Raw genomic sequence first — 18,316 nt, forward strand, 5'->3', positions numbered from 1 at the left:
AGTATGCAGTAATGTCACAGTTATACCCAAGAACACCTCACCAAAGTATAAAGATGCCTGCTCTGTTCTTATTAAAAGTATTTCAGTTTTTAGGTTTAATTCAGAAAAGCTTACTTAATTTTATGCAGCAACTAAGAAAATGGTCAAGCAAGTCTTCCCAACTGCACTTTTTTCCCAGAACATACTGTTAATCTCAGTAGCAAAGCGACCACATATCTGCTGTTTTACTGATGGGGAAAAGGAAGATTAATGAGAGCGGTGAGAGGGAGGGGGCCAAAAAACAGTGAAGTTGCAGGTCATAAAACTTATAGAATGAGTTAAAAGAAGTTAAATGGGTAACTGCACAGTCGGACTATAACTCTCCGTGACTCCTAATATAAGAACATTGATTAAAGCAGATTTAACGTTTGTAATTACACCTGCACTCCTCCTGCGACAAAGATGCAACATCTGCCGTGGAAAAAAGTCAGTTTCTCTGCTGAAATGCTGAAAACTCCAATATGGCTGCCGCCTTTTTAAATTGAAGTGTTATTAGGTGTTTATGATTTGATGCTATTCTATCTGTAATGTTTGTCCTTCGTGGTGCTCTGGAAGTTGAGCAACAGGTGCTAATGAACATGTTTCAATTCAAGTGTATAAGCCTGACTTCATGCACCACTGACTTTGTTAAGAGAAAATACAAACAAGCCAGTAACAACCCCCCCCCCTCTAAACACACACACACACACATACCCCCCACCACTGTATCCTACTATTAATGTCATTATTTCATTTTTATAATGTCAGTGGGGTGCATACTTCTGGCATTTACATATGAGAATATAAACGTGAAATTAAATGTAAATCAGCTTTGGGAGGGGTGGGGGAGTGGGTTAGGAAGCTGCTCCCCAGGATGCAGTGAGCAATCAAATTTACACACTCGCTCTGAGAGAAGATAGACAGGAATGGAAATGACCCACTTTCTAGAGCAGGTCAGAAGGCCAAGACATCACCCACACACCCGCCTGCCTGCCCGCATCAATACACACATTCATATCATTACAGCATTAAGTACTTATATGCCTATAGCCACTCGAGCGTATGCCGCTTTTCATTTATGAGAATATTTCACACATAAAGCAAGTGAGTTGGTCATTATTGTGTCACACACATACTGTATACAGTAATATACAGTAGCCGTACTCTACACTTTGGAACCAGGCAATTTACTGTAGATGTGTGTTACACCAATAGTACTAGAGCACGTTATGTTTGTAATAATTGCATGTGAGAACACTACATGTAACACAGCATTATACCGTGGTGCTGTATTACTTGTTTTTGTGAGCAAATAAAAGCTTTTAGGACAGTAGGGAAAGCATCATTTTGAGGCTTTCATCCATTCAACAATCACCATGGCTAGTTCTCTCATGTTGATTAGATTTCTGGCTTCAAGAAAAAACGGACTAGGTCCTGCCAAAAATGATGTCCTCTGTCTACAAAGTCACTTTTATTTGAGTCCTATTTGTTAGTATCACTTTTTTGTGTGTCTTTGTCACGATTTTCAGAAATGCTCTTTGTTGTTTGAAGAGATATAAATGGTTGTCATGCACACGTGATATATATACGTGATATCATAAATGACATGATAAACAATTTCTGACTTGAAAATTGTGTTCATGAATTTTCCTGAAACCTGTCATATGTCCAACTTGGTGCTTAATAACAAGAAAGTCAAAACCAAGCAGACAAGGATGTCTAACATGAGCCAAAGTCTGTCATTAAGGGTAATTGCTGTCACATTTTCACCATGACACAGCTAACCAAATAGGGGAAACCTTCCCATCTCTGCCATCCATCGCACATCAAGTGTAGACATGTAAAGACAGGTATGTCTTGGGGGGGAAAAATTGATTGATTCATTCTCACCACAGACCTTAATGACAGCAATCAGTGAACCCAGACTCCAGGCTTTCTATGTGGAAATGTACTGTATGGGTCAAGTTACAGAAAATGGCTGAAATAGTTCACTATAGTCCACCTTAAAGGTTATTTGCCATTTGGTAGAGTTGTCTGTTAAAAATTACATCCCAATCCAGGGACAAAAGTGTTTTTCTACTTGTTCCTTCACTGCAATATTTGAGCTTCTCTGTGCAGAATGATGTATGTGCACCTTGTTTTAGAAGCAGAGTGGAGGTTTCTGGCACAACTTCACCTACTTCCAAGATGCATGGAGAAGGGAAAACAGTCTTAAAAAATAAGTCTTAAAAAAGGGTCTAAGCTGCAGCAACATTTGCAGTATACAACAACTTTATTGTTAGTCCAACGTGTTTGGGCTTGCGGCCTTCATCAGGGTCATCATAACACACATTGCAAACAGCATTTTGTGCAGTGTGCTTTCACATTCATCCACAGAAGCAGTTCGTCTGTGCTCACCTTAAATGTGATTGTGAGACATGTTGGATACAAATGCAAGCAGAACAATGTATTCCCAAAAACATATCTGCACAGTGAGATAATATAATTATCACTTCCAAAGTAAAAAAGTAGTGTACAAATGATGAACATGAACCAAGATTTCAAGATAATGCATCGCACTGACGTCTGACTCTAATCCCCTACTTAGAATTCCACACGTAATGGACAATGAATGAGTGATTTCGGGCTCTGTGGACATTCCCATTTTTTGTAGTAATATAGTTTCATCACTAAGACTGGGTAAGATACATCATATTTGCTGTTTTCCAAACTAATACAGGACTTGCGCATCATCTAACTAAAAGAGCAAGGACTCTGTCTGTATGTCCTTTTGGTTTTCTCAACCACAGACACCAACCAACAGATTAAAAGTGACCCCTAGGTTAACACCTTAGGTTAGATATGTGTTTCCATTTGTAAAAGAGGCCATTTGAGGTCAAGTTTGGTTAATAAGCAGCATTTCATGTATGCACATACACCAAGATGTCTTATAACTTGTTAACAGGGCAAAAACCCTCACAAGGCCTGCCCTCACACTGGCAGATTCCTGTCTTAGAGTTACTGCACATCTATTTCCATCTCTCTTTGATTTCATTTGTCTGTATGAAGAATGTCTTTATATCGACTCCTGATGTGGATAGCCAGGCCGTCCTTGAAACCACATCTCTAAAAGATGCTTTTTAAATGCCATCAATATGTCCCAATTATTGCGTCGAATGCAGAGAGCAGCAGTGTGTGGACTGAATAACAAAGCTGGAAGATAAACTGAAGCAAAATTCAATCAAACATTGTTGATGACTGGATGCACCTGTGAATACCAACCCCCCCCCCCCCCCCCCCCTTTTCTTTTCTTACTTTCAACAAGCTCTAAGCTCTTTGAGCAAGCTTTTTGTATGTATGTATGTATCTATATATTTATATTAGTAAGTGATGTGTCTTTCTCTTTCTCTCTATCTGTTTGTCCACAGCACAAAGACCCCTAAGCGGGCTGTGTTTGCAGGAAGCATGCAGCTGCTGGCTGGCATCAAGCTGTGCACAGGCAGAGTTCTCACCAACCACCCCCATTATGAAGATAAAGACCTGCGGGAGAGGACCAGACAGGTACTGTAGGCTGCACTATACTGTCAAGCATACAAAAGGGTGTGGAAATTACCAGAGGGGCTGCGAGATAAGCCAAACACAAGAAATGGAAAAAGTGGAGGCAATGATATGGTAATTACAGTGTCAGCTGTACAAGTGAATCATGTTGATTTGAATGTCAATTAGCAACAAGATTTTTTTCTTTTAATTGTCTTGAAATTCAACCAGGCTCTAACGTGTAACAGTCAATATTGACAATGTGGCAGCTAAAGAGGATGAGCAATTATGAATTTCATTGTTTTCACCTGTATATTAGAAAAGATGACTGAACAAATAATGACAGATAATACAAAGCATCCTATAGTGCTAGTCCTATAGTGCATATCCTTCAAAAAGCAATTGTTCAATCATAGCTTAGCAACTAAGTAGGGACAGCCAGTCAAACTCCAGCTAAAGTGTAGTCAGAATGATACTCATTATTTACAGAATGTGGAGTTTAGTATATTTAAGTCTTTCCAAAATCAAGAAGAGTATACGTGTGTTTGTTTTCTCTAAGGTGAGCTACATTTGTTGCTTGTCTAGCTAACTATCTTACTGCCTCCATAGTAACCTAGCATAACTTCCAGACCTAGATGCTACTAAATCGTACACACTAGTATTTTAACTAACTATATAGTATATAGTATATAGTTGTAACAGGTTATGTTTTTAAAAAAGAAAAAAGAGAGAGAGAGAGAGAGAGAAAGAAATAAAATAAACCCCTGTTCACAACTAGCACATCCAATGTGGAGGACTTTACACACAGTGGGGTAAAGTGCTAACGTTAGCATCTAATATTAGCAGCCATGTCCTGTTCTTGATGTCCATTCTCCAACAACCCTGGTCCCAACATATTATCTGAGATGGTGTTATTTTGCCAAACCAATTAGTTAGTCCTCACCCTAAAACATCAAGATACAATACTGTTACATGAAGATATGTAGAGATATGTAGCTTTAGAATCAGTGTCATGTATGTAGCCATCAGTAATTAAGGGGGAATAGTTTAATTAATGGTTAATTGGTGTTTAAAAGTAAAATAGCTTACATGACAATTTAACAAAGATGGATTCCATCCATAAAGGTGTAGCAAATATTGTGATGTGATATTTAATCCAAAACACAAATGTGGTGATTTTATATTACAAAATCGAAAAAATGGCTCGCAATATCAGTTGATCTACCTATGTGAGCTGGGTGGAATGGGAGGAGTGGCATAGAGCTATTTTTGGCTGATTTTGACAGCCAAAATGGTGTTTCTTTCTTTTGGCACCAATCTTTTGTCTGATAGCATTCAATGAAGGAGTCACCCAACTGAAGCCTAATGCGATAGTTGAAACTGCCAAGCTTATCTTCTTTCTCGTTCTTTTGCTACATTTATGATGTCATTGAATGTTGGAAAAAACACACATTTCCAGCCCACGCACATTTAATGTACCATTACTTCAATTTGACATACCTAGATTGAACTTTTTTCCGTTTGTCTCTGTTCTTGTGTCTCTGTTGACCACATGTGGAACCACATTTGCACTAAATATCACTTTGTGAGGTAAAATGCTACCGAGCAGCAGTATTCACGACATTTGCTAGCTAATGGCTTCCGAGAATATAAGACCAACCAAATTTTTCACTAAAATCTAATAAAAAAACAAAAGTGAAATTCAAAGAGTGAAACTGAAAACACTTAGGCTAAAGCTGGAATTAGTTTCTCCTGTCTGCATATAGGTGAACGTGTGTGTGGGTTGCTTGGAGACGTTGGCTTGTTTATAGAGATGTTCAGGGCCGAACCTGGTTATTTGTATCAATGCCAATACGGACACATATTAATGGACTGGTATCAGCTAAAATAAACACAATGAAGCTCTGATCCTTAATTTACTGTGGTCCAGTGTTTGTCCACTTAGGTCTGTAGTCTGTTGCAATGCAGCTCCTTTACGACAGCCAGGCTCCACAGCGTGAGCCTATCGCATGCGTATTGAGAGAAAATTGAGGTCTGACAGCCTCATTAGCAAAACACACCAATTAGCCAAACAAATCTGTTACGGAGCCATTATCTTTCCACCTGCCGTATTAGGAAAGAGCTTCACGCTACACAGTCACTTAGAAGATTGTAGCTGACAATACTGCCCCCTACTGTTGATTTTGAGGACTGATATTTTGCATATGGGCTTGTTTATCAGTTGTGGACTTAATATAAACATTAATTGGGTTTTTTTAAAATAAGGAGATAAGCAGCACATAAGAGTTTAAATGTATTATTTTCACCTACATTTATTGTTTAGTTTACAGATGTACAAACAGTGCCAGCAGCTGTAGCACAAGTACAGCCTACATTATCTGTCTGTTCACTGTCAGCTAATAGTGTCATATTTTCCATGCTGCTCTTCACCCTTCAACATTCAATCATGCAAATAAACTGTATAAATGAAGTGGCAAACAATCTGCTTGATGTCAGGACCTCAATGACAATGTCCAAACCATGTCTGTGTTAATTAGGGGCTGCGAGACCTCCTGAAACATCCCTAGTAAAGTAAATGATAACTACAGTGCTGTTCATTTTACTGCTATTTGGTATTTGGTCGGAGAAATCAGAGAACTCTGTATTTTACCTCACATTGCCTCTCCCATCCATCTCACTCAGCTCTGTGCTAATGTCTTGCGTGAGGGACCAGGGGAATTGTCTGTAGATGGGGGCCAGTGACCTGCAGTGATTGTGTGAATGAATATGGGATCAGAAGATGCTCTGAGTACAGTGTGCATCCATTAAGACATCCAATAGCAACGTAGGAAAAAAAATGAAGCCTAAAAGCTGCCTTCCAGTAAAGGAGAGATGAATGGTGGCGCTTGCAGTCGAGTGCATCTCAGTAATGTATGTGAGAAACGCTGTAAAAGAGCATTACTTTCTTTTTGTTTTCTGTCATTAATGGCGGTCCAAGCTGAGTAAACCGCATGTTTTTCCATTTGAATCTATTTTAGTCTATACGGCATATTTCACCAATTAAATGATGCTTTTAAATCATGTAAAGATTTGATTGTTTCCTCTTTGTGTTACATTTTCTCTGCACCGTGTCTTATTTGGATTGTGTTTAGCACTTTGTCCTTCAGGTTGCTGGTGTTATTACATCTCCATCAAATATGCATGAATGAGGATATTAGATTAAAAGATTGTGATGTTAGAATTCTTCAAAACTTAATCACAAAATCATATCTAGGTCTGACCGTGCTGTAAACATAAGCACAAATGACTGATGAAGAAACACTGTACCCAATTAGGTGTTCTCATAAAATTGGTTTGTCTCCTGCTTCTGGATTTTGTGTGTGTCCTCTTCAAAATGAGCAGGAAGTATGTGCGGGTCATCTATTGGGTAGCTGAGCCCATGTTTTGCCTCCCAGCGGGGAATCAGCCATGCTGAGCCGCTGGCGAGGCCGGAGCTTAGTGTGGAGCTCATTAATGATCCACGACACTGGTGCAGACCTTCTGGGCTCTGTGTGTGTGTGTGTGTGTGTGTGTGTGTGTGTGTGTGTGTGTGTGTGTTTGTGGTACCAAGAAAAAAAAAGTAAATCTATTTTCAAGCATTTGTAAGAACATTAATGATGTTTCCAGTTTTTCTCAGACTTTAATTTGTGTGTTGCTGCAAAATAATTAATTTTGAACAAATAACATGGATATTCATGGCACCTATGTGGTTATTTTTCCCTTTTTTGAATTAATTTCCATGTTGGCAGGGAAGTAACAGTCAAATTTTAGTTATATATGTGAGTGTGCATGTGTGTGAACCCAATCTCAATAAGGCTACATGCACAGGGTTTCCTCAGCAGAAGATGGAGCAATTTTTGAATACAATTTCAAAACATGAATCTTAGAATGCAGAAGTTTATTTCTAAGAAAAAAGTTTGAACAATAATGCTGGTAGTTATTCGGTTTTTGCTTTTCTAGCCTATTGATTCCTGCTGAGAAAGTAAATCTCTCTTTTTGTAAGTCTGGGCACAAATACATCATCTCTTGTTTCAAAGGCTTGGTTATTTCCTAAAACAGCTGGGTACTGTAGTTTTAGTAAACATCACTCAAACTGGAACAAGTAGGATAAGGAGGATGGCATATAAAGGATTGATTGAAAATAAATGACATTGTATGTGTGATGGAACATTTCATCCATGAAGGCTCACTGATGTCTTTTTAGCCATGAAAGCTTCGTAGCTCTAGGGATGAGCAGTGTCATGTTTGATCCAGATGGAAATATCTTAACAACTGTTGGATGGATTGTTATGACATTTTTCACATATATTTATATTTATTAGGAGGAGCTGTAGTGACCACCAGACATTCTATCATGCGTCATCACAAGGTCAAAATGTTAGTTTACGTGAAAGTTTGATTTATAACTAAACACCTGCAAAACAAATGATCTTCTCATCACCCTCAGCTGTACTTGAGACTGTGCTATGGGCAATCTAAATTTTTTTTAGATTGACAATGTTGTTTTCACCGTCCAGTGCTGCTGCTTTACATTACAGTAATGTTAATGTACTATAGCTTGATAGTTTAGATAATGACTGCTTATACATTCCCACTGTATGTCATTTGTCTACAATTACTGTAATTACCACCACAGGCTACAAGTTAAAATTCTGCGTCATGCTCTTAAAGGCTTTTTACACTTTCAGAGTGAGTGAAGGAATCCAGAGAGAGGAGACAGAAGGAAGGAAGAATTGCAGGATGTAATGGTAGTGAAAACAAAACCTAGGAGAAATTAAAGAACTGATTAAAGAGGGAAGAAGGTGCAACTAATTCAATATTTAAAGAGAAAGGATTGAGGGAAGAGAAACACATAGATGCAGCCCAGGCATCAGGTGATGTAGAGACATGAACACATTCTGTATATAGATGAATTACTGTTCTGGTTAATATTTTTAAAGGCATAATCTGTTATCCAAATGTACACTAAAGGGCATTCCCACTAATATTTTTTTTTTTATCAAAGAACAAGGTTGAAACCTGCTATAAAACTGTGTGTTTTGTGAGGTGTTTAGGGCTGCCTTTAGTGTTGGCCAAAGCAGAGAAAATGATAACAACCAGCAGGCTTAGTGGGTTAAATATAAGCACACCCAAGAAGCCACAAAGGGCAGGCAGGAAAAGGCACCTGGTGATTAGATCTGTGGAGCTGAGAGAGGAAACCCTTTCCATAATTTAAAAATTATGGTCAGATGGAGTCTGGGAAAATCTCCCTTATTTTCAAAGCCCAGTGTTGACAGATACGACTATGAATTGTGACAGCTCAGACTGCACACACACAGACAGGGCAAAGCAGGTAAAAGCACACAATCACTCTCACACACACACACACACACACACACACACACACACACACACACACACACACACACACACACACAGACAGGGCAAAGCAGGTAAAAGCACACAATCACTCTCTCACACACACACACACACACACACACACAGACAGGGCAAAGCGGGTAAAAGCACACAATCACTCTCTCTCTCTCACACACACACACACACACACACACACACACACACACACACACAGACAGGGCAAAGCGGGTAAAAGCACAAAATCACTCACACACACACACACACACGCGTGCACACGCACACAGTGCCACTGCCTGTGAAAAATCCCACACTCAAACTCAACCTAACCTGCTAGTACTCCTGAATGTATTGGATCAAATGAGTGTTGTAAATGTTAGTTTAACTATGGTTAAGCTTTAGTTTATTGCACTTTTTTTTGTCAGGGGTGATGTAGAAAAACACTAATTTCAGAGAGGAGCCACATTTAGCTTCACATGAGTTTCCATCAGCAATCCATTTACATCAACTCAAATTTATTCAATGAAGGGAGAATGACAGACTGAGAAGAATGATCTATGTCTGATAAACCCCCTACCCATCAGCAGCAGAGTACCGTTCCCCACCAGTCAGTGAATGCCATTGTTCCACATATTAACAGATACCACACTTCTACCTTAGAAAAGATATAAATTGGGGTGACTTTGCTAGAATGTTGACCCATCTCTCACCTTTCAGTGGAAGCTCATATGTTGACCCACATTTCTTTTCATTCATTGACTTGATCCAATGTGACAACACAAGCTATGTGATGGATTGTGTGTTTTTTTAAGTCTATAAGCAAACCTAGTGCTGCTTTTGGCTCTAGCACGCAAGTCCTAACCACCTTTACCTATCACCTATTTGCACCATGATACATACAAGACAGAGAAATGTTGTCCATGAGAAATCAATAACGCATGTCTTAGACATGGATGAATTTAAGAGAGTGATGGAGGTAGGTGTAAAGAAATGGTTATATGACTGATTATAAAGAGACAATTTTATAAATGTTCAGATTTTGCCTTGTTGAATGATATATGGTTACATTGAGGTTTGAGTATAAGCTTGATTTAGTTTGTTTTTTGTCACTTTTCAGGTTGAGTTTGAAAAGCCTACCTTTGTTTTATAAGTATTGACTATGGTAAAAAGTCTCCCTTTGATTAGGTTTGAATTGTATTTAAGAACTAAGCTCATCCAATGAAAATAAATGTTATGGAGTTGATTATGTTAAAGTCTGAGGGAAGGATATATTTTTCTTTAATTTTAGGGTAAATCAATCTGCCCTCCGCTGACTCAAGTCTCAAGAAATGCTGCTTCACTACCTCCCAATTTCCCTGCTTCAAATTGTTCTTTATAATTCAGAAAAGAATAGAATAGACTTTATTAATCCCCATGGGTGAATTAATCCTCTGCATTTAATCCATCCAGACACCCTGTACACAAACACACAGCCATTAACTGGAGAAGGCCTGGAGGCACAACAGCATCTGATCTCCACTCTGACAACCCTCCTGTCGCCAGCTGTCATTTTACTAGATTTTTGTGACATCTGGACGGGCATTCGAGGCGTCAACCTTCAGGCTACTATTCTGCTTCTCTCTAACCTCTGGGCTACTTACCGCCCAAGTCCCCCCCCCATATTATTTCTACCAGCCCACCCTAATATAGCAGGCAAAAACCGCCCCTGGTTAGCAGTGTCTTTATGAGCACATTGGCATGTTGGTATTAGCATTTAGCCTCACAGAGATCCTAGCATGAATGAAGACTCATAAACTTGTTAGATAAAAAAAGTCACACTTTGGTTACTACCCAGATGTGATTCTGTAGTTTATTGACATGAATGAACTTCTGGATATAATTTAACTTGAGTTGTGAATTGCAGAACAACAGAACAAAACTCCTTCCCAAGTCTAATGTTCCACTTCCTGTGTAGTACACTATGTACTTACTTGTGTAGTACGCACATTTCACCATACTTCTAATTGCGAATGCGCTTACACACTCGAAATGTGAAGTGTAAGTACAGAAGTACAAGATTTGAGACCAGCACACCTCTTTGAGCACTTACATGAACTCTTTCACTACTCTCTATGATTGACACTCAGTAGATGAGTTTAGTAAATGCAGTAAAACTACCATTTTTGGGTACACTCAAATAAAAAGGTGGAGGGTAAATGTGGCAAACAGGAAGTGATGGACACAGTTATAGTCTATTTTTGCTGTAGAAACTTTGTTTACTTCATTCATGCCAAAACCCGTCCAAAGACTTCTATTTGACTGAGTTTGTCCTCAATAAACATCTGTTTAAAAAACAAACCAAAAAAATCTGTTCTTTGTTGCATAATTTGTCCATTTGGATCTGTGATTGTGTGAAATTGGTCAGGATTTGTATTTCATCTGCCACAAATAAAAAGATTTACCACCACAGATTTTGGAGAGCTGAGGTGTGTTACAGTTAACACTTTTGTTTTTGTTTTCCCTCTGATTTCGTTTCACTCCTAATTGCTTTCATTCAGATTTGTTCCTCCAGTAAACATGATACAATTTAATCTAAACAGACTTTCATCAAAACTGTAATTCAGAGGTTTCCCCTTCTATTGGTGTTAAATTGTGAAGCTAGATTATCTTTAGCCACCAAAAAAAGCAGAGAACCTAAATAAATCCTCTTGTATTCTGTGTGTGTGTGTGTATGTGTGTGTGTGTGTGTGTGTGTGTGTGTGTGTGTGTGTGTGTGTGTGTGAGTGAGCAGGTGTATCAGGTGTATGCCCGCCGCTCCCCAGAGGAAGTCTATGACATCCTGAGAGCTGCGGGGGCCGACTACGTGGTTCTGGAAAACAGCATCTGTTACGAGCGGAGGCACAGGCGAGGCTGCAGACTGCGGGACCTGCTCGACCTGGCCAACGGACACGTGGGTACCATTTATTTAACACTATCCACCGTGGCAGCGTGTGAATGTGTGTGGTCATGTCCCTTCTGCCAGTTTGTGTGACTGGGTGAAAGCTCTCAGCCCTCCACCAAGATCAATAGTCTCACTCTTCAGCGGGCACATCACTGTCTCTCACTCTCTCGCTGTCGCACTCGCTTTCATTCCCCTCTCCCCCCTCCCCCCTCCTCTGTCTCTCCTCATTTTGATGTGTGATACGGTGCACTGGCTATTTGGATTACCAGAGGCAAGTCAAGCTTCAGTCTGGCTGTCTGGCTCAGTGTGGTGTAAGACACATGAAACACAGAGTCTGTAGGTGTCTGTGTTTGTGACGGAGTGAAGTGTCACACAGCGCGCGCAACATCTGACATCTTGACGGCTTTATTGAAGCAACGCTGTGTTTCTGTTTCTGTTTGTTCTGTGTTTATTTCTTTCTTCACTTTGCTTTTTGTGTTTTTTCTTTTCCCTCTTTGTTTCTTTGCTTTCTTTATTTGTTAGTTTCCTGCCTTCCCCTTGATTAACCCTCCTGTTGTCCTCGAGTCAAGGGAGGAAGAAGGAAGGAAGGAAGGAAGGAGGGAAGGAGGGAGGGAGGGAGGAAGGAAGGAAGGGAGGAAGGAGGGAAGGAAGGAGGGAAGGAAGGAGGGAAGGAAAGGTGGAAGGAGGGAAGGAAAGGTGGAAGGAGGGAAGGAAAGGCGCAAGGAGGGAAGGAAAGAAGGAAGGAAAAGAGGAAGGAGGGAAGGAAAGGAGGAAGGAGGGAAAGGAAGGAGGGAAGGAAAGGAGGAAGGAGGGAAGGGAAGGAGGAAGAAGGAAGGAAAGGAAGAAGGAAGGACGGAAGGAAAGGAGGAAGGAGGGAAGCAAGGAAGGGGGGAAGTAAAGAAGGAGGGAGGAAGGGAGGGAGGGAGGACAGAAGGAAGGGAGGAAGGGAGGAAAGAAAGAACAGTCAAAACAGACAGGGTCAATTTGACCCGGGAGGACGACAGGAAGGTTAAAGTAGATACATGGTTTTCTTGTGTTTCTTGGGAGCATTAGTTGTACACATCCTCAGGAATGAAGACTCAGATCATCATATGATGGAAAGTTCTGGAGAGATCCTCACACAGTTTGTCCAATCACCTGCATTCATATGTCTTCATGCTACTTCACAGCACCACAGTTATTGAGGTCAGACCACTTCAGTGTTGCTACTTGTTCTGATGTGATCAACAATATGGTAACATCCTCAAGTGCTTGTGCAAAAGTGATAGTTTATGAGGAAGACATTCTAGTATCAGCCTGTGTGTTTAAATCCTCCAGGTATATACACAGTGTGCAGGTAGACATGTGAGTACAACAGGTGGTACTGCAGCTGTTTTCTACATGGAAAGGTTGGTAGAGAGCAAGTATATCATCAGTCTGAGTCATCCAGGACATCATCATATATCCAATTAGAAAAACTACACATCAACTCCAGCTGCTGTTGAGAAATTGTAAGACGTTATGTTAACACTACTGAGCATGTCATTCATCTTTCATTACTTTCACACACTGATCACTGATTAGTATTAGTTAGAACATTAAGATTAAAAGTTAATTCTTGATTGGAAACAGCAGTAATCAAAACAGGCTCACTACAAGCTCTATTTTTGTATCTGTTCTGTCAACTCATTTGACAACTGCATTAACTCCGTGTTTTGAAGAGCTACAAATGGACCTTGTGATGAGATTGTTTTGACACCTGTTGGAACATGATTCATGTTCTCTAAAGGGTCAAGACTGATAATCAGGGCTCTAGACTCACTTTTGTTCACCATTGTCCTGAAAAAATGAATTTAATCGCTCCGAAGTGAATGTAAACTGTCCCCACATTTGTCTGGGCCCCCCCTCAAATCACTAAATGTGCCCCCCTCTGAGTGTTTTCCTTGCTGCTTTCAGTAATTGTTAAAGTCTCTATAATGCCTTTGCACCACAGTTTGATATTTATGTAGCATACTATCCCTGCTGCCTGCTGCCTGCTGCCTACTGCCTGCTGCGGTCCCATTCCTGCTCTTGGTAACTCATGAGGTCTGGAAAGATAGTAGCCTGCTGAGTGCACCACTTTCTCCAACAATCTCTTATATAATTGTATAAATGATTGTTATTAGTGTCTGTATATATATTTTTAGTATTCCACATTGTTAGTTTGTTTAGTTGTGAGTCAGTAATTTGTGCCTGACAGCAAATGAAGCTGTACAACTCTACACTCTGCTGTGTTCACATTTTAGAGAATTAATATTGTCCTTATTAATAATGTATTTTTTTTCCACCACCCGCGACCCATCAGCTATTAATCACAATGTCATTTTTTATGACCTGACCGGCCCGATTCAGAGGAACCATTGATGCCTGCGGATAGAACTGCAATCCTCACATCACTGCTGTCCACAAACAGTTTTTCATGTTTAAGGCTTAAATTTGAACAAAAAGGACCACAATACTTATTGAGATTGTCTAAAGGTATCACACATAGCCAGGGCAGTGGTGGGTTTTGTTAATCCAGTGCAACATCTTATTATTATTATTATTATTATTATTATCATTATTATTATTATTTTGCATTCATATCCCTGTTACATTAGCCACTGTAACGGGGGATATATGTAGCGGTACCTGAGTAACCGTAGTAACAGCATGAGAAGACGCGCTCTGTTATAGTCAGCTTTCTATTCATTTTGTCACTTGCTAAGCAATACAAATAAATAAATACATTAAAAACATAAAATAAAATTCCTTTTTTCCTGTCAGTGGGACAACAGGACGCGGTTAGTCTCAAGCCCTGCATGAAGAACCATTTTCTTGCATTCTCTTCATCCTTTCATCTATTTTTCCATCAACTTCAATCCATCCTCTGCGGAGCTCTCTTCATATTTTGTTAAAATAAGTCTCGTCTTGTTCCTTCTGTACATTGTAGCAAAGTAGACGTTTTATCAATACATCTATCAGTAATCAAAAGACTTTTATGGAGACTCAGTCATTCTAAATGCTCTGAAGCAGTGTTGCAGAGATCCAGCTGGCAGGGCCACAAAGTGAAATTATTGGCTGTGAGAGACTGTCAATCACTCTGTAGATATTTACAGTGATGATATCTGCACATAAATAAACCTTAGTGATGTATTGATGAACACTGGGCACCCTTTAGAGATGACTTCCAGCCTTCTGTAAGTCTTGACGCTGTTAATGATGACACACTTCATTTTTTCCCCTGTACCATCAGATCATGGACGGATCAGGAGAGAACGAGCCAGACCTCGTCCCCGCCTCCCACCCACGCTTCTGCGAAGCCATCAAGACGGAGGCAGCGGCCTACACCGCCCTGTTCAACTTAACGTTCCAGAATAAAACCTTCCACGTTTACCGGGTCAAGAAGAAACGCAAGAAAAGTGCCAAGAGCTCATCTGAGCCCAGCGCCACTCCGTAGCAGGAGCAGGGCGGCGACAGAAACCCCCGCCAGAGGGGAGAGGGGAGAGAGATGGAGGAGAAGAAGAAGAGATAAAAGCACTGAATCCTCGCTGTTCCTCTGTCTCCTCTCTGCGCTGTGCCCAGCTGTGATCATGCCCATTATTTTTTCAACACATGGTTGTGTGAACTGTGGTGGTGAGCAGTGGGCCTGTTCAAGCTTGGGGGGGCTGCATTGTTTTAGTTTGTGGAGTGTGGAAGCACCTATAGGAGTCCTGCTTTGGGGTGTTGTGTCTCCAGCCAGCCTCCTCCCAGCCCACAGCGGTGCAGAGGAACACACACAGAAACATTTGAACTCTAAGCAGGGCCCAAATACCACGAGCCACCACTAATAATTTAGTTTTATTTGATGTAGTGTGTGTCATTTCTGCACAGCAGCATGAAATGAAGTAAAAAGTAGCAGTCATCGCTACATAGAAACACCTAGAAATCTAGTTCAATAGCATCTATCAAAGCAAGAAAAACCAGAACTTCATATTTAAAAACTACAACATTCAAATACTATATTACATTGTAATAAAAAAGCAGCTTTTCTAGATATATATTACACACTACACGTTTTGTACGTTATTCATCGCCACTGAAAATAGGAAAATAAAAGATTATAAAAGATTTGTTCAGTTTAACAAATCTGAGGATTTTAGTCCATTTGGAACCGGATCTAAAATAGAGCTGGGCCTCATTTCCAATAACAATCAATCCTAGAAGCTGAGAGTGTTTCTACAAATACTCCGTTTCATGAACGTGTGCATCACTCTGTCATCATTTCTGTGTTAGATTTTCTGAAAAACTGTGAGAAGAAACATCATAAACACTATAAATAAAAAGAAGAGCGGATATATACAGGATATACACCTCTGGGGGAGTGATAGTTCAGCCTGAAGACATGAATACATAAGCATGAGAGGATGGTGAAGATCAGTGTACACATGTTCAGTGTTCTTGATAAAATATAATAAATAATGAGCCAAAACAATAAAAGTTACAATGCTTTTGGGAAACGCTTCTTCAGCTTACAAATGTTTGTGAGATGGATTTTTATGATCTTTTGGGAAATGAGGCCTGGCTCTTAAAACAGAAAACTCTAATTCAGTTTTTCAGCTCATGAACTTAATACTTTTTTTGGAAAGTGCAAGTTGCCACGGTAACGCTGACTTATTTCACTCATAAAGTTCACATAGGGTACAAGTTAGATGAAAACGTGCACTGCCAACTTTCTTAAAGTGCTGCTATATTTTAACAGAGTCGATTACATATGAAGCTTTTTTTCTAATTTAAAAAGAAGTTAAAAAGTTTTGACTTTCTTTTATGTAAATGACACAGATCTGATTGGCTGAGATCTTTTATTATTCCAAATGTCAAACCATTCCTTACCATCTCTCCTCAAGTTCCACTTATCAGCTTTTTCCCCCTGCAGCTTTCAATCATATCATGCGGTCTTCACTAATGGGTGGAGCTTACTCAGTTGTCATGTGAACACAGTAGACAGCACTTTTAGGACTTCTTATGTCGGCTTAAAAACTGAGTGTTAAAATGAATTCTCGGAAATAGTAGTTGTTTACAATGACACCAACTCAAAGGTCCCCTTACTCGCTTTTTCCAGAGTTTTCAGCTGTATCACACACTCTTCTAAAAGTGCCATGGACCAACAGATTACTGCTGAAGACTTTTCTATATGGTCTGAAAAAGCAAGTAAGTGGACCTTAAGTCAGGATTGTGTGAACTTTGATGCTAATTCCTCACTTTTTAAATAAGGACATTATGTGACTAATGTGCTAACGTGTCAAAAACTTGTTAGTGTGCTGAGAGAGCTTGAGGTATATTAGTATATAGATATAGGTATATTAGATTTTATGGAGACAGTTTGGAGAGAAGTATTAGTTTAACCTGTTGTGTGGGAGGGAAAAAAAAAACACATTAAATAAGTTTGACCGGCCTGGAGCTCAGATCAGTTGACACCTTTTTTTTTTTTTTTTAGCTTGGCAATGATAGATGTTATCAATTACTGGCCTGAAAAGAGAATCGAAATAATGTTATTAGTTTCGATTCCCCACCCGGGTGGAAGCGAAGCAGGTTCCACTTCTGCTTAAATGTGTTGTTGCTGTAAAACTGAGGTCAGAGCTGCTACCAAGTGATGTTTGTGACAGTGTTGTTGTTGTTGTGAATGCTGTCATGTTTTTCTTTCTGTTGGCTCTGTGATTCTCATCAGCAGCAGTCTCAACCTTTTCACTCTCTCCTCACACACACACACACACACACACACACACACACACACACACATGAATAATGTAAGTGGCTAGGAAATTGCAGCAAGCTGACAACGACGCTGATTCCCCGCCGCAATCCAAAATAGTTTGTGGGAGAGAGAGAGAGAGAGGGAGAGAGAGAGAGAGAGAGGGAGAGAGAGAGCCAACACTTGCATATCAAACCAAGGCTTTATGGTTAGAAAAGAAAATGGGGAGGAGGAGTGGGGAAAGACAGAAGAGGCTCATGTTTAAACAGAAGCAGAGATGAGAGAACATCAGAACACAGATTCACAACGATCTGTACCCTCCTTTCCTCATTTTTTTTCTCCTTTTTTTTTCTTCTTCCTAACCAAAGGGGAAGCAGAGGAGAGGAGGTGATTGAAAGGCTGGAGCTGTGTCATTAATTATGGGTTGGCCAGTCAGAGCCAATCAGAGCTGCCTGCTACAATGAGCAAATGTGGGGTACGACACACACACTCTCAAACACTTTTAAACCCCCTACACACACACACACACACACACCCGCCCCCACCCTCATCTGGGGATATCTGCCTATATTTGTATACTTGTTAATAAGGACCTCTGTCTTTGATAATCCACACACCCGCAGATGCATGAACACTCAGTTGTTGTGCCGCTTCTTTATGAAAACATGTTCGTTAACCGCATGTCCTCATTGTAATGCATACCAATCGGATCACTGAGGAACAGCACTGCTTGTTCTCTGCCTGTAACCACCCCCCCCCCC

The 18,316-nt window shown here is 40.1% G+C and overlaps 1 protein-coding gene across 2 annotated transcripts in view; it reads left to right on the forward strand.

Annotated features, from left to right (window-relative positions):
- Window positions 1-18,086, forward strand: part of dpy19l3 (dpy-19 like C-mannosyltransferase 3) — a 58,148-nt gene extending 40,062 nt beyond the window's left edge. Inside the window, exons 17-20 of one of the 2 annotated variants that reach the window (XR_008321189.1) lie at window positions 3,426-3,558; window positions 11,678-11,836; window positions 15,081-15,460; window positions 17,924-18,086. Coding sequence is in view for 1 of the 2 variants with exons in the window: in XM_053316843.1 (XP_053172818.1) it covers window positions 3,426-3,558; window positions 11,678-11,836; window positions 15,081-15,284 (496 nt within the window). In the remaining variant the exon portion in view is untranslated. Of the gene's footprint in view, window positions 1-3,425; window positions 3,559-11,677; window positions 11,837-15,080 lie in introns of both variants that reach the window. The other variant, XM_053316843.1, reaches the window with a different exon arrangement.
- The last annotated feature ends 230 nt before the right edge of the window (window positions 18,087-18,316 follow it).

The sequence above is a fragment of the Scomber japonicus genome, chromosome 1 (genome assembly GCF_027409825.1).
Source record: "Scomber japonicus isolate fScoJap1 chromosome 1, fScoJap1.pri, whole genome shotgun sequence".
Lineage (NCBI taxonomy): Eukaryota > Metazoa > Chordata > Actinopteri > Scombriformes > Scombridae > Scomber > Scomber japonicus.